This window comes from Anser anser (genome assembly GCF_964211835.1).
Source record: "Anser anser genome assembly, chromosome: 30".
NCBI classification, from domain to species: Eukaryota; Metazoa; Chordata; class Aves; order Anseriformes; family Anatidae; genus Anser; species Anser anser.
Genome location: NC_139751.1, coordinates 291,153 through 307,156, shown reverse-complemented (window position 1 = coordinate 307,156; position 16,004 = coordinate 291,153). Strand labels below are relative to the sequence as shown.

Genomic DNA, 16,004 nt, shown 5'->3' with positions numbered 1-16,004 from the left:
CACCCACCCAGCAAAAGGCAGAAATGCCACCTTCTTGTCCCCTGGCTGTAAATTCATATGAGGGAGCTCTTAAAATCCAGTACTTCAAAAACACTGTATGGTCGTGGGAGCAGCCAGCCTCATCTGCTTTCCTCCCTTTTACATCCCCAGGGCTCTCTTTTTTGCCCCATCCTTGTAAAGAGCCTTTTCCTTCACAGGGCAGGACGAAGCAGGAGGGAAGTGGGAAGATGCCTTTTCCTTTTTGCTCTCCCTGCTGCCTTGCAGGGAAATGCTGTTGAGCAGGGATGGTGCCTGTGCTCTCTTTGTCTTGTTGGGCTGTGGTGACACCCCAGGCATGTGCACTCAAGTCAAGGCCCCTTGTGGGGCCACGGAGCCTGGAAAGAGAGGAGAACCCAGGAGGAAAAAAAAAATAGTGGTCCCATCCCTATCCAAACTGGCTCCAGGCTCTCGGTGCCACGAGCGCAGCTGGGACAGGTGCACGAGCGCTGCTGCCACCACCTTGTCCGATGGGACGGCTCTGCGGGGTCTTTCTGTGCATTGCACAAATCCCAAGCACCAACGGCACGTTGGTGCTCCTTGGAGGAAAGAATTCCTCTCTAAGGATGCCAGTGGTACATCTGAAAGCGGGGCAAAAGATTGTGGATTTGGTTTTGCAGGCTGTGTTTTGATGTCTGCCAGCATGGCACGGTGGCTGACGGAGGGAGAGAACTGGTTTAGTTCTTGAAGGGGAAAATAAAATAAGCTTGGAGGAAGGAAAAGGTGCAACACTCGGCTTTTTACTGAGCTGCTTGCATGAAAGCCGGTGCCTGCTCCTCTGCAATACCCATGCACGTCCCAGCCCCGCTGCCTTCCTGCGCCCCTCGGGCTCCGCTTGCTGCTTGCCAGCAGCCCCCAACAAGGAATTGTTGCCCCTTGAGCTTCGGGACAATCGCTTTCTTTCTGTCTGCCTCTATTTAAAGAGAAGAGAGCCGGTCCCTCCTGTGGTCCAGGGACCAGGGCCAGAGGCTGGGATTGTTTTCCACACGCGCTCGGTTTCCTGCAGCTGGCAGCGCTCCCTCGGAGAGCAAGAAAGAAACCAGCCCGAAGGCGAGCGGGGCCGCTTTTCCGCGAGAGTGGGCTCACTCGGGGTCTGCATTGCCAATGGCCTCAGGGGTGCTGGAAAATTCTGGTGGTTCCTTATTTAAAAAGCAAGCCAGGCTTCCTCAGCGTGCCCTAGCATGGGGTGCATGATCATCTTCTGGATTTCAACCTTTTTTTTTTTTTTCCCTATTTACAGGGTTAGTCTTTTTCTTTCTTTCTTTTTATTTTTTTATATATATATTTTTAAATGAAAGATGAGGTCTCATTAATAATGAAATTGCAACCACCCCTGGGGCCTGCTGCATGTCCCAGCACTGCTTCTGCCTCTCCCATCTATGCGCCATCAGTCTGTGGATTACTCCATATTTTGGGAGGATTTAATAATTCCATGTGCAGAGAAAAATTGTAGGGGGTGGGGAGAACCCTTCCAAAGGTATTCCAGGAGTTGCTTTAGGTTTAAAAAAAAGAAGTCCTTGACATGACCCATGATGTTTTGGTTGGCAGCAAACCCCGTTCCCCTTGATGCAGAAAGGGTGCTGGGTGTTATCCTCATTTTTGGTGCCTTAAAACAGCTCCCCAGGGCGATGTGCGAGAGCTGCTTTTTTACAGGATGATGCTTTAAAAGCACCCAGGGGTGCGAGGAGGAGGAAGGCTTGCCAAGCCAGCAATGCAAAAAGCAGAGCTCTGACCTCCCATGGGCCCTTGTGAAAAAATTTCCCAAAATAAAATGCATGGAAAGCTCTCGGTGAAGCCGGGGGGGGGGGGGGCGGGGGGAACAGAGGTAATAAATAAGATGCTGACTCTTTTTTTTTTTTCCCTCCTAGTATATTCTTCCTCCTGGCATGCTACATGTAGAAATAGAGAAATTATTTTTGTTTCAGAGAAACTGAAATATGTTTATTTTGTTGTAAGAGATGATCTAGTTTGGAAATGCTCAGTGTTGTAAATAAAACGGGGAGGAAAAGAAAATATCTGACTAAATCTGTGTTATTTGCCAGTTCAAAGTTTTGATTTTTTTTAGAATTTGATTTATATATGGCTTATTCTGTGCAACTCGAACACCATTAATCTGTGTCGCTGTCTCGTGGTTCCTGTCTGCAAATCGTGGCTGTCGATTGACGTGTTTCACCCGTCACAGCACTGTTTGTCTTGGGTTTTCTGTTGCTCATTGAACATAATGGGAAAATAATCCAATAAAAGTCTCGTTTGTCTCACTGTGCCACTCCCGTGTCTTTTGAAGGGCTGTGTTGCTGACAGAGAGGAATTGGAGCTGTTTTTTGGAGATTTTTACAGGTGTTTTGGAGGTGATGGGGGAGTGAGCAGTGCTGATTTTAGGGAAATTTGTGTCCCTTGGGGCTTGGGTCAGGAACCAGCTGATTGGGGAAAGATTTGAAATTAAATAATTTTTTTTTTTTTGAGCAAAGTCACTTATGTCCCTTGATATGTAGCAAAAAACAAGCAGTTTCTTCTCCTTGGGAGGATTTTTTTTGTACCATTTTCCATAGAAATGGAGCAGAAGGGTTCCAGTTGTCTTTCATATAGTCATTTATTTATTTTTGTGTCCTACAACACCCCATCTGACACAGGTCTGTGCAGGATGGGCTCCTCATGGGGTCAGGCAGGTGCATCCTGTTTGCTCTTTTACCTAAATCTCAAAGAACTTGGAGAAAAATGGGAAAACCTGAGCTGAACTGGGGCTCGGAGCCTGGTTGCCCCAAAGCCCCCCAGCCAGTAGTGTGTGGGATCCCCCTGGGTGCTTGAATGGGCTGGAGACATCAGGAGACAGTTTTAGCAAGGGTTTTATTACAATCTGGGGAAAGCTGCAGGATCTGCAGTGCTGCAGGAAGAGGTACAGAGAATACACAGGTGGGGAAGAGGTTGGAAGGGAAAGCTGAGCGGCAGCGTTGGTGTGTGCAGACTCTCAGGAGGCAGGTGGGAAACGAAGCACAGGCTGGCGCTGCTGGGAAGCCTTGGTTTGCCACTTAATTGTACCTTTTAAAAAGGGGAAAGAAGCAATGAACATCAAAGACCTTCACAAAATAGAAACTCCCCCAAATGAGTTTATGAACATTGAAGAAAGTTGGCAATTTTCTCATTTGGCAAAGGACCACTTTGCTCTGGCGAACTGTTTATAATATCCCCTACAAATGCAGATGATGATCCCCCCATATTAAATCAGAAATGAAGCAAAAATGTCAGAACAAAGCACGGTGAGAACAAAACTGCCTCTGCCTGTCATGAACTTTTTAATTCCGTGCCCAAAACAGCTTCACTTTCCTTATTTATTACATGGAAATGCCAGAAAATCCATGTGAGACAGCAAAAAGGAGAGGTAGGTTCAGGAAGTGGCACTTTGCTGCCTTTGCCCCAAACCCATCTGATTTATGGATATAGTTTGAAATTACTTTTTATGTGGTTTGAGATGACTTACGCTGCTGGCAGGACAGTGGCTGGGAAGGGGATGCTGGGGGGGTCTTCCTTCAGGTACCTCTTTGTGGAGCTGCTGAAAATAAGACAGCACTGCGGTACCTGCTGCAGACATTGCCCTAAGCCGCCCCACATGGGCTCGAGGGTAGGCAGCACTGTGGTCAGTGCCTCGCCTGCCCCATGGCACGTGGCCAAAGCCAACAAGGATGTTTTCAATAAGAATGTGCTGGGGATGATTTCATAATGTGCTTTTTTTCCTTTGGATATGTGATGAATGAGGGTACATAGCCAGAAACCCAACAGTATCCAATGTGGCCAATGTTTTTTCAGGTTTCAAGCATTTTGAAGATTTTTTTTTTTTTTTTCCTTTCAGAAGGCAAAATTTAAAATATGGACATCTGCAGGAATGTCAAGGGACAATGTAGAAAATATCTAACACTGTGTTATCAGTTTGCATCAGGGAGGGTATTTCCCAGCGCCATCCCGCTCCCCCGGCCCCTCTACCTGTAACGCTTGGTATTGATGAGCCAGTGCACGAAGTCCTTGGCCTTCATCTTGTCCAGGTAGCGAGTGAAGTCGCTGGTGAAGGTGCCTTCCGAGTGCCGCTTGATGTTGGACGCGAAGCTGCGGGCGCTCTGGGATTTGTACGAGTGCCATCTGCTTGGGAGGGAAGGATGGGGGAAAGATGGGTGAAAACACAGGGTTTGATGCATATAAAATAGCAGGGCTCCTGTGCCCTCTCTGTGCAGGGGCTAAAAAATAGCATGGTATGTGGAGCATTCTTCAGAAAAACTGTAATAATGTATAAAAATCATGGGGTCTGGCAAGCCTGGCCAGCGTTGTCCCTTAAATTCGATATATGTAGTATCTTATCCTGTACCTTGCTTGGCTGCATGCAAATGGGGTGCCGATGGAAGCGTTCCAAAAATTTGCCCAGGAAGAAGGACCCCAAAGGAAACAGTGGAACCCAGGGTGGAGGTGGGCTCAGCACCGTGCCCACAGCATCGCCGCATCCTGGGTCTGCCCCTGTGTCTCTGCAGGCAGCAGAGATCTCTCTGCTCCTTGCAATGTCCAGCAAATCTGCTCTAGCTAATAGCTCCTGACACAAGCTGCCTTCAGCCTTCGGGGGCCCAATGCCCCCTATAAGTGGGGAGGAAAGCAGCAGTCAGGCTTGCTCCCTGTGCTGCCGACACAACCCCTGGGTCTGGGCACTGTGAAATCTCTGGGGGACGTGGCAATGTCCCTGCGTGGGCTGGCAGAGCACTAGGAGGGAGCTTGTCCAGACAAATATGAAAGGATCAGGCACATTTTAATTGCAAGGCTGCCCCTGAGCCGGGAACGCTCGTGTCTCAGCCGGCAGCAGAGCTGAGCTGCTCCGACAGCCGCTGTCTGCGCCCTTGGCCACCTCCACTGATGCCCGTACCTGGATGCATTGGCCAGGTCCTTGAGACCCATCTGCCACCCTGCCGGGATCAACACAGCAAACACCAGCCCAGAGAGGTACAGCCAGCGGATGATCTTCATTTGCCTTCCTGGAAGTCAAGATAGAGAAGTCTTGGGTTGCAATTACCTTTGATCCCCCCCCCCAAATCCTTGCAGCATAGCAGGAGGTGGATGCAGCACGACACAGCCTCCTTTCCAGGTGTGTCAGCAACATTTTGGTGGGTGCATGTGGAAATCACATCGTTATCTATCTGCACGTACGGTGTTGCCCAGTCATAGGCACACAGCCGCAGGAATGGGTTTGTGTAACCCAAAGACATCGTTCATCGCAATAAACTTTACCGCGAGCCTCCCCTTTCTATCCAGGAGCAATATTTCTACCTCACACATATCACCGCAATATTGCAGAACTTTCCTGACCATTATCTGCTCAGAAAAGCTGCTTTCAGAAGAGTTGGCTAATTAGAGTTTTAAATTTCCTATCTTGGCTGGATGGCTTAGCAGTTAAAGGAGTAAAATGCTACCCCCCCGCCCCTTGTTTGCAGAAAATTAGGCTTTTGGTTTATCATCAAGCACTTTCCTTACTCTGCTTTAATTTCTTTGTAGATTGGTAGTAAAGAAGGGAGGGAAAGGCACTTACCTTCTGCAGGGACAACCGTTCCCCTAAAAGCAAGATCCTATTTTCCTCCTTCAAGCTGGATGTGGCTAAACTCTACTCCTTACTGGTGCTTTTAAGCTTGTTAGCAGGATGCTAAAAGCTGACAGGTAGGTCATCGGTACTCCTCTTTTTAGTTGGATGGGTCATTATGAATCATTACAGGATTTTTTAAGAGGGGCTGTTGCAAAAATATAGTTGTTGCCATATTTTTCAGCTTACGCCTTTAGGGAGGAGGTGGATTTTTTGTCATTGCTCTTTCTCTTATCTTTTTTTTTTTTTTTCTGCTGCTTGGACCACAGGAGTGACCCATCGGTTTCCTCCTTTCAGGTGAGCTGGCCCCCTCACTGCCACAGCACATCTTGCACGGAGAGATGGTTTCTGTGCCTGCAGGGCTGCCCTTCCAAACACCTTTGGTGTGAGTTAAGAACATAAAGAAAAGAAAAAAAAGCACACAAGCACTTGCTACTGTCTTCTGCACGGTAAAATTCAGGCTTACAGCTCAAGACGGACAGACACCACTTTCCAACCAAGCCTAGTTTTGCCCTCTGGGGCTAAATCTGAATTGGGGATCGGTGTCATTTCATCAGTTTGGGGGTGACTGGAAGCTGCATGGGCAGCTGTGGATCTGGGTCAGTGTTTTATCCCATGGGACATCCAGGCTCAGACCAGAAACGGGGAACATCTGCAACTCGTCAGGCCAAGGACAATAGTTTTGCAGGGGTGTCTCCTGGGAACTGGGCTCATCCCTTTTAAATCCCCAATTCCAGCCATAGAAATAAAGCTGGAGAACAGCAGAAGTGATGGCAACCCTAAAGAACTGGAGCTGGTCCTGGAAGAGAGGCGTGCTTGGTGCTGACAGCTCCCTACGGACACAGAGCAAAGCCCTGAGCTCCCTGGGGATGCCAGGAGGTTGGACGAGGTTTTTAGGGCTGCTCGACCGGAGAATTGATGGCAGACTGCAATTCTGCGTGGTTTGGAGACACTGGGGGAGCTCTTGGCATAAGAGATTCTACAGTTCAGTGCTTGGGGGGCCAAATGCACACTTCTTACAGGTTTACAGTCAATGGGCAGAGACCAGCAAGCCTTAAGGAAGCAGGGCCATGTTTTTCCCTTGCCCAACAGCAGCTACCAGAAGATATGAGGACTCTGATCCGTGATTTCTCCACCATTTGCTGTCCTTTCCTCCTGGGACCTTTCTTCTCGTGGTTGGGTAATTATTATTACTCTACCAAAGAAATTTCTGTAATTATTGTCACTTCCAAAATGCGACTGGTGTTCAGGGGACACTCATCTTGAAGAGCCTTTTAATTAGGGCCAGCAATGGCCTCATGAGAAAGCCTGACATCAGAGGAGGAAGGTAGGAGATTAATTAGCTCAACCTTCAGAGAGGTCCAGATCTCCCACCCATCACTTGGACGGAATATTTATTAACACTACCAAATTAGCTCCTGGTGACACTGTTTGTGATGTCCCCCTGGCCTGGAAGGCACACGAACTCTCTGCAGCAGCGCAGGGCTCGGGAGAAGGGAAATTCAGCTCAGCCAGGGCAATGCTTCTGTGCTGCTTCTCACTTTTCTTAATAGTGGCTCCCAGTGTCAGAGTGGGATGGGGAAGTGTCCTATGAGACTCCTCCACTACCCGGGGTGATTTTCACCGGCCCTTTGGGATGTGACAGTCTTCCCTTTCCGAGTGTCTTCTTCACACCCGGGCTGAGCTGCTGGTGGCTCTCCCATGCTGGGGGATGGCACTGTGAGAGCTTGGACCTGTGCTTCCAAGGTGCATGCACAGATCTGTATTTTGTCCTGTTTTAGGGCTCGGAGAGGTTTTTATGGGCAGCAGGTGGCAGCCTTTGTCTGCCTGCCCTTTGCCTGTCCTTCCTCTGCCTTGCTGCTTCCTCCCCATTGCTTAGTGGATCCCAGAGCACTCAGTCTGTCCTACTTGGTGCACCTTCCCTGCAAGGACTGAAGTGATGGGAAAACTCCTGGACCATGCTCCATGTTCCCGTTTTGCCAGTGGTTAGATAAATTCATCCACACTCCATCCATCCTCTGATAAAGGACATTTCCCTGTTAGGTCCAGGTGTGTGACCAGTCTGCCCTCCTGCCTCCAGCTTTGGTATCTGCAAGCACCGGGAGAGGCAAGAGTTGCCAGGCTGATTTGATGGTGGCAGTGCGACGTGGCCTTCCAGGCCTTCCACAATCAGGCTGGAAAAAAGATACATTGAGGTTTAAACCTGTCCTTAAAATACAGCGAAGACCTGCGGAGCCTCATGCTGTCACCAGCCAGCTCCTGCCCTGGGGCTCGGTTTCCCTGCCTGGAGCAGTGGGGTCGTGATGGCATCCCCTGCTGCCCCCCTGCACAAGCTTGAAGGCACCTTAGACACAACAAAGTGCTCTGATACTCCCACCCTGTAGCTGCAGGCACAATCAAACCAAGCGATGGTTAGTTTTGGAGGGATTTACTGTGATTAAGAAGGAATAAAGGCTTCGACTTCACCTTCCTGGATCCTCTGCAAAGAGCCCTGTCATATTCCACAGCTTTGCAGGGTGCATTTCGGGTCCCACCCTGCTCCGGAGAGCAGGGGATGGGAAACCAACCCCCTGTGCACACCTCCCAGCCCCGCGACACAGAGCCCAGCGCCCCATGAATCAGCTCCTTGCGGTCTCACTGTCCCCATGGCTGGAGTTGCTGGTGGCCTCCTCCCTCACCGGTCACAATTAAATGCAATCTTATACCTGTGTGTCAGAGCTTGCTACTGCCAAGGCATAACTGAGCAAAGAAAGACCTTCTTGGGTCAGTGGTTTCACCTGAAACATCTCCTTCAGGGTGACGCTGAGTGCACGGTTTCAGTTTCAGCCTCTTTTGGACTTTTTCCTGTGTTTTCCTTCACAGGTATTCTTTAACAGCAAAAGAAGGTCCATAAAAAAAGATACTCTGTGTTCCCAGAGAGGTTTTTTGGCAGCTCCTCAGGATCCTGGCCATTGGGTGCCATGGCCAAGGGCAAGCTTCCCATATTGGAAACTAAGGGGGGATTGCTGGCAAAACACATCAGGGCCATTGGGGAGCTGACATTTGGGACTGGGACACCCTGTGGGTGTCCCACAGTGGTGACACTTCCCGTTCGAGTGTCCCTGCTCCTTCTCATCAGAGGGAGGTGCTGGTCATTGGGGACCATGTGAAGCCCAGGTCAGAGGCTTTGGCTGAAAACCCAGCAATCAGCAGGAGGAGCAGGATGCAGGACACTGGGCTGAGCCCTCGCTGCCGCTAAATCCCGGTGCTCAGCCCCTCCAAGGCCTTCAGCCTGCCAGCCTGGTGGCTCCCCTGCTCTCTGCAGGCCCTCAGCATGATGCTCTGCAGTGAAACGATGCTCTTCAGCGACAGGTGGGTGCTTCCCTCTTGCTTTTGGAGGAAAGAGATTGTAGTCAGCTGTGCTAATAGGTTGTGGAGAGCAGGCTTGGTTCCTCAGGGCACCCTGGCCCAGCACCAAGCGGTTGCTGCTTCGTTCTGGGGCCCCACGGGAGCTGAACTGGGGCAGTTCTGGGCAGGCAAAATCCTGAGTGTATGGGGAGATGCCCACGGGACTGGGTGCTCCTGTGGCTGTAAAAAGGTTTGGCTCACTGCCTCGGTGGTTATGTGCCTGCAGCCTGCCAAAATCCCAATCTAGGCCTGGGGATTCTTATTTAATTCCACTTCATTATCTGAGACAGAGATGGTGGTTAATGGCTTTGATATGCGGAAAACTTTGACAAGTTTTTCTTATCTGCTTTCTGGTTTTGCCTGTAACATTATCAAAATCTTACATAAACTAACGAGACAAATTTACCTTTGTGCATGGGCTAAAAAGTCCTCAGTGGAGCCTGGAACACATGTGGTAGAGGTTTTAATTTCACTCTCTTGGTCTCTATGGGCCCCTAACAGGCTTCTGTGAGATTAAATAACCCTTGTGTCTTTAGATTTGCAAAAATCTTGCCTACCAGAGACCTCCTTTGGCTGTTTGCAGTGGCTTTTAGTTTGGCAGCCATCTCTGGTAACCAGCTGATGAAACCCGATCTTGCCATAAATCAAAACTTCTTTGCATTCAAATGCAACAATTAACTCTGGGTGTGTAGGTGCAATTAGATGACAAATTATGCCTCAAGATTCACTTGCTTGTTTAGATAGGGAAGCTGTGTTTGCTCAGCCGGGGATGTTTGGCTATGTCTTTCAATGTACCCCAGGGGACACAGAGTGATAAACTCCGGGAGTTGCAGCCTGCTCCAGCTGCAGAATTCAGACCCTTTGGCCTCAGCTCCTTGCCCCAGAGATTGAAGTTTTGTGTGCTTGCTTGCACCAAGTGTCAATGCTGTTCTCAAATAACCCACCTGAGCCCTTCTTTCTCCACGATGTTAGTGCAAAATTTATTCTTGCTGTGCTCAAGCCTTGCACAGGAGGATTTGAGTCCCTCTGAAGGGATACAGTGGTAGCCTTCAGACCTGCAGCTCCCATGCCTATGTAGAAACCCTCTTAGCAATCGTGGGTAGCTCTTCTGGCTAATTTGGTCTATTGGAGACAGCAAGGCTGATGCTAAATAGATGTTACACATGCTGAAGCCCAGCAGCTACTTGGCTGCTGGATGTTTGCTCCTGGTGATGTTGGTGCCAAGGGAAGTCTCATTCACAGGCAGTCCTTGAGCTTGCCTTGATGTGGGTGGGTGAGCTCTGCGGTGGGGAAGAGCCTTATTAATTAATGCAAACCACGTTGCTGTGCTTGAACCGAAGTTTGCCTTGCTGAGATGCGGTGGTTGCTGGAGCAAAGATGCAATCTTAGATGCATTGTTCTTTCCACGTAAAGGAGTATTTGGGAGCTGGGTGGTACAGAAGGGTTGAGCACAGGGATGCTGTCTGCAGAGAGGGGGAGCTGAGCTGTGCTGTTAGTGTGGTTCAGCTGTGGCTTTTAGCTCAAAATCCAAAGCAAAATCATAAAACAGACAATGGGGCAAAACCAAGGACAAAGACATATGGAAAACAAGCCTGCTGATGTCACTAGTGTTAATAGGTGCATATTTACACACCACACTTAAAAGGGAGCCTTTAACTGCTGATTAACTGTTCTTACAGGATTTCTTTATGAAACACCCGACAAATATTTTTTTATGCCCTTGGAACAAAGCGAGCTGATAGCATTTATATCCCTTTCCCCTCTGATGGCAATTAGTGCTGATTAAAGATACCATAATTCATATGAACTCTGAGCTTTACATGGGGAGAGCAGTGGCTGTTGGTGTGGGAAAGCAATCGGCAGTTTGGATAATTGGATTAAAAAGTAATGACTTCTAAAAAAGCCGAGAAAAGGCTGGTTTGCTCCAGCTGACATTGCTTTGGTAGGAAAAGGGCTGCTCTGCCACCAAATTAATACAGCTCTAGGGACAGGGGAAAAATCCCAGCTGTTAAAAACTGAAAGAATTGTTGGGGAAGGGGAATTGACTTGCTTTATTTATGGCCTTTTTAAAAGGCAAATTGTGTAGGATGTTTTGAGTTTGTTCTCATCCATTTTTTTTTTTTTCGAGTCTGCACAAGAGGGCATTATACAAACCTGCAGCTGCACCTTGCTTGTGGGCAAAAGAGCTCTTGCTGGCTTGCCAAATAGGATTAATGTCAAGCCAGCAGAGAAGGGTCTGTATCCTGGAGGACACATGCCAGAAGCTTTATTTGGTTTGTTAGTGGTTATTTTTTGGGGTGGTTTCTGAGCTGAGCTGGTTCCCAGCCCTCATATGCAGCTCTGCAGTTTTGCTACATGAGAAGGGTCCTTGAGGACTCATCCCTTGTTCCTGCGCCATCCCAAAGCTCTGTGCTGGTTGTAGGCTGAGACCAGACACTGATGTTGGGAACCTTTTGCTTTGCAGTAAAACAGCCCAAATCCTGAGCATGCATCTCCCCTGGACAGGAGCTTGGACACTGCAGAGGCCTCCAAGGGGCTGTGGTTTAACAAAGATGTGTTTAATTCCCTCCTTATTTGCTAAGTCCTTGCATCCTCGTTGCTCACAACGGCTGTGCCTGGGAAACCCTCCTAGCTCTGGAGCTGACCTTTCCCAACAAAGCGCCTTTGTCAGGCAGCCCTCTGGGCTGCAGGCTTTTTTATTTTCCCTTCTTTACTTTATTACTCTTTATTTTAATGTCACCACCACCCAGATACACAAGGACCTATTATATGAACGGTGGCTGGACTTTGCTTGTTTGCAAGAGGGAGATTAGGAACAAATGGGCAGCGGTGGGTTGTATCCTGGAAAGCGGAGGCCAAAGGTTTGAGCAAGAGGAAGCTTGGCAGTGGAAAGGCAGCACTGATCCAGCCGGCACTGAGCCTGTGCTCTCCGCATGCCGGGGTGAGGAAGCCTTGTTTTCACATGGGGTACCCTGCCTGTGCTTTGCGGTGGAAGCAAAAGGGTTTTTCCATGGGGTGCACCTGTTTTGGTGAGGGTTTCCATGTCCTCTTTCTCTTTTCCATGGTGCATCCCAGCAGAGGGCAGCAGGAGGTGCCCTGGGCACCCATTGCTCTCCCATGGGTGCTGCTTCAGAGCACCTGTGCCTGGTGCTGGGGTGAGCTGAGCCCCATCCCTTACAGGTCCCCCGCCTTGGGGCACCTGCTAATAGCTTCGAGCTCTGCTGGGCTTTGAAGAGGCAGTTTGGGGCTGTAAGAGGGTGCTGGTGGGAACTGAGACACCGTGAAGCTCTTTTTGGATCCTGCCTGGTCTCTGGATGTCTCTTCCTAATCTTTTCTTTAATTACATGCTTTCTCAGGTGGCAGTGCTCATCTTTTCCTGTATTTCCAGTAATAGTGCAGCATCTTCCTTGTTCTGGCCATGCACCCGTTGGGATTTTGTGTGCTGCAGATTTGCTGGAAGCAGCAAGGGCCAAGCAGGGCTCTGATGGCTTCACATGCACCAGAGCCTGACCCAACGTGCTCATTCAGTGCTGGTCAACCCCAAACCATCCCTGATAAGTGCCCAGCAACCAAAATACAAATTATGGCACCTGGTATTCAGGCGGAGGCTGCTTTACCGAGCCAGGGTGATGCCTGTTGACAACAGGAAGGGTGGCTGTCTGCCCCTGACGTCTATGTGAGCTGTTTCCTGGCTCGTACCGAAATGGCGCTGCAGCGGCTGTAGGCTGGGCAGAGGCTGAGTAGGAGGGGGAGGACTTGGAGCTTGTGCTTAAGAGGAGATGGGTGCTGGCACAAGCTGTGCCATGACTAATGTCAGCACCCATGCTAGCCTTTGCCACGTCTCTGTGCAGAGAGCTCACCTTTACCAGTGGTGTTTCTGCACATCAGCCTCATGTGATGCACTGGAAACTTCTCTTTGTTTTGATTTATTTGCAAACCTTGGGCATCTCCTCATGCAGAGCCATGCACAGAGAGAGGATGTCTCATTGTTGGCTTTTTGGTGGCTCATGGAGATCCTGAATTGGCTCCTGGATGCTTGGTGCTGTGCAGCAAAGTGATAGCAATCCTCCTGGAGGGGACATCTGCCGTCCCTTGCCACACGGACCTGCTGGTGTCACTCTGTTGTAATACTGCTCCACTGTGCTGTGCCATTCTGTGCATTGTTATTCTGGATTTTTCATCTGCCATCCTCTTTTCAACAAGCAGGATTGGACACTTGTTCTTTTTTGTTGTTGTTTGTTTTGTTTTCTCCAGGTGAAAAACAGCCTCGTGCTTTCTGTGTGAAGTCAGAAACTGCAGCTTTAAGCAAAGCATCTAGAATTGCAAAATAGTCCACCCTGCTACCAGTCCAGAAGGGATACACTCTCAATTAACAATACATTTTAACCCTTTTCACTTGGGCAATGTGTTGGAGAGAGCTGGGACTGGCCCCTTGCAGGTGCCTCTCTGCTTCAATCCATTGCAACCCACTGAAGAATTCTGTTTGAGGTATTGCCTCTGGGCCTTGCTTTCTTCAAGCACCTGGTCCCTTCCCTGCCTCTACAACGGCCTGGCAACTTGTGTTTCAGGGACATGAAATGATTCGCAGACAGCTGCTAGAGACCTTCCTTGCATAGACTGAAGGGCCTCTGATGCATATAAACATTTAAGGTTTCTGAGCTGTCACAACATGTGAAAATAGCTGGGTTTTTCCTCCCTGTCAGAAAAAGTCGGAAATCTTGAAAACCGTGTGGTAATTACCTACCAATGGAAAAGATACTCGACTTAAGGATGAGAAACAGCCTGCATAATCTTCTTAGTGCAAAGAAATTGCTTATGGGTATATTCAGGAAATAACTGCATCCACTTCTACCACCACCACTCCCCCCACCCCTCATCTTTAATTACAGCAAATGGCATTGCAAGAACGGCATGCTGAGGTGCTTTAGTGTAACAGTTTTGCCTGACAATAAATGTCCTATATATATATATATTTCTTTTAAAATAGGAAGCACTGATATAGCTCACTTTTTTATCACGGTTTTGGATCTGTATGGCTGCAAGGAAATGCAGGCAGTAGTGTAGGTGTATAGCTTAGAAGTATGTGGAGATGCTGTTCCAGAAATTGAAACTCTTGTTTCTCAGTAGAACCTGGGAAAACAAGCATGCCACGCTTGTGACCATGTTCTTGGGTACATACCGCAGCCCAGTATTAGGCACTATAGGTATATCCAGTCTCAAATGTGCAGGGATAGTACCAGCCCTTTCTGCATCTGCTGAAATAAGGTTGTTTCCCACAAAATGGCTATTTTTGCAAAGGGGTATTGAAAACCTGGTGTTCCGTGGTAACAGACCCATCAAAAATGGGGATGAAGAGCTGTGAGCGTTGAGAGGAAAAATCAAAATAAAGAATACCCGTTCTTCATTTGTTTTAAAGCATTTCTGTTCCCATTCATGGGAACAGGCAGGAGGACCTCAGGGTTTCCCAGCTGGGACCAGGGCTTTGCCCTGTGCCCATCCTGGTGAAGGTGAGGTCACGGTGCTTGCAGGATGCATTAAATGCAACCTCTCTGCCCAGATTAAATGCAACAGGGACCACTGGGAAGCCGGGTGTGCAAGGGGCTTGTACGGTGCAGAATGCTGGCGCTCAGCATGGGATGGTGCTGGCATCAGCGGGGTGCTCGCTCGCATTCACCCCCGGCTTAGCAGAGCCCTCCCCTGCCTATGAACTGGGGAAGGGTCTCAACAGGCGGCGCCCCCCTTCCTGCTGTCCGCAGCCCTGTATGGGGCCATCCTGCTTGTGTTTTCTAGCCGTGCCCTGGGCGACTTCTGTGGTGACGCAAAGCTGCTGCTTCAGAATCCTCTGATTCATCCCCGTGGAGGGCTCACACCCAGGCTGGGCTTCTTCTCCCTGTTGTTGATCACACCGGCAGTGCTGGAGCCAGGCCCCCCTGATCCCCTGCCATGGGAAGGGGTGGGGGGTCTGCCAGAGCAGCCGTGTGTCCTTTCTCAGCATAAAGGTGGATGGGGTCAAAAAAGCAAGGAGGGATGCCCAGGGACAGTCCCTGCGTATTCAGGGTCCAGGAGTGCATTTGTAGGAGACTGGGATGCGGCTTTTGGGGATGCGAACCTGCTTCTATGGGCACTGGGTGCTTCCCCAGCCCCACGCTGTGCTCTGGGTCACTGCATTTTTGCTTCCTAGCTCTGCCACCAATCTGTGTGACCCCAGCTAAGAGCTCTTCCACTTCCTTTTCTCATTCTGCTTGTCAGCTGCCTCTTCTATTGAGAACTTAGGGGTGGCAGAGGAAGACAAGGATCTGCTGCTACCCAGGTTCCTCCAGTGCCCTAGCCTGGATTGCAAAATGTCTTCGGCATGCTCAAACAGCTGACGCTGACCTACAGGTGACCTGTCGGATCACATTTGAGCTGTATCTGGTAGTGGGGAGCACGCAGGCAAGCATCACCTTGGGCATCGGTGCTTGGAGGGAACCTCATCGCTGCAGCATGAGGAGGGGCCGTGCTGGTGGAGCTCTGCACAGGATTTAGGGAGCTGGCAGGAGGGACGGTCAGGACTGTGCCAGCTCAGTGCACCCATGTTGCAGTGAGCCCAGGGTAGCCTGGGTGAGATGCTTTGGCAGAAGGTGGTGGCAGAACTGGAAGAGCAGGGCCACAGCAGAAGGTCAGGGTGAAGGTGTGGGTTTGGCACCTGGGATCGGTGCCACTGGCGAGGGGGCTGGGGAGTGTTGTGGGTCAGTTTTTGAGGGCACCTGTGGAACCTTGTGGGAGAACTGGTATGGCAGAAAGCCGTGCCTGAGTCAAGCCGGCAAAGGAGCATTGCTCTGGGCTCCTCCCAGCTCGCACCCTCCTCGGGAGATGGGCTTCAAAATGCCCTGCGCCTGGGCACCCCCTGCTCTCACCCCACTCCAGCACCAGTACCTGTCCCTCCTTCCCTCTCAGGATTAAGGACTTTATCGCCTTCCAAACCGCCTGCTCGTCCCCT

At 49.8% G+C, this 16,004-nt stretch overlaps 1 protein-coding gene across 4 annotated transcripts; it reads right to left on the bottom strand.

The window, feature by feature from the left end:
• Positions 1-1,936: 1,936 nt before the first annotated feature.
• Positions 1,937-8,984, bottom strand: LOC310887986 (exendin-3-like). Of its 4 annotated transcripts, XM_083814295.1 has the most exons (6): positions 8,105-8,984; positions 5,591-7,812; positions 4,931-5,039; positions 4,012-4,167; positions 3,512-3,583; positions 1,937-3,072 (listed from the first exon to the last, which is right to left on the bottom strand). In XM_083814295.1, exons 3-6 carry the CDS (start codon positions 5,029-5,031, stop codon positions 3,063-3,065), a joined length of 339 nt encoding a protein of 112 aa, XP_083670421.1. In that variant the 5' UTR covers positions 5,032-5,039; positions 5,591-7,812; positions 8,105-8,984; the 3' UTR covers positions 1,937-3,062. The 4 variants fall into 4 exon arrangements, with proteins under 4 accessions (XP_083670421.1, XP_083670424.1, XP_083670423.1 ...); XM_083814298.1 differs by having other exon boundaries at positions 3,512-3,580; positions 5,591-8,984; XM_083814297.1 differs by having other exon boundaries at positions 4,012-4,164; positions 5,591-8,984.
• Positions 8,985-16,004: the final 7,020 nt, after the last annotated feature.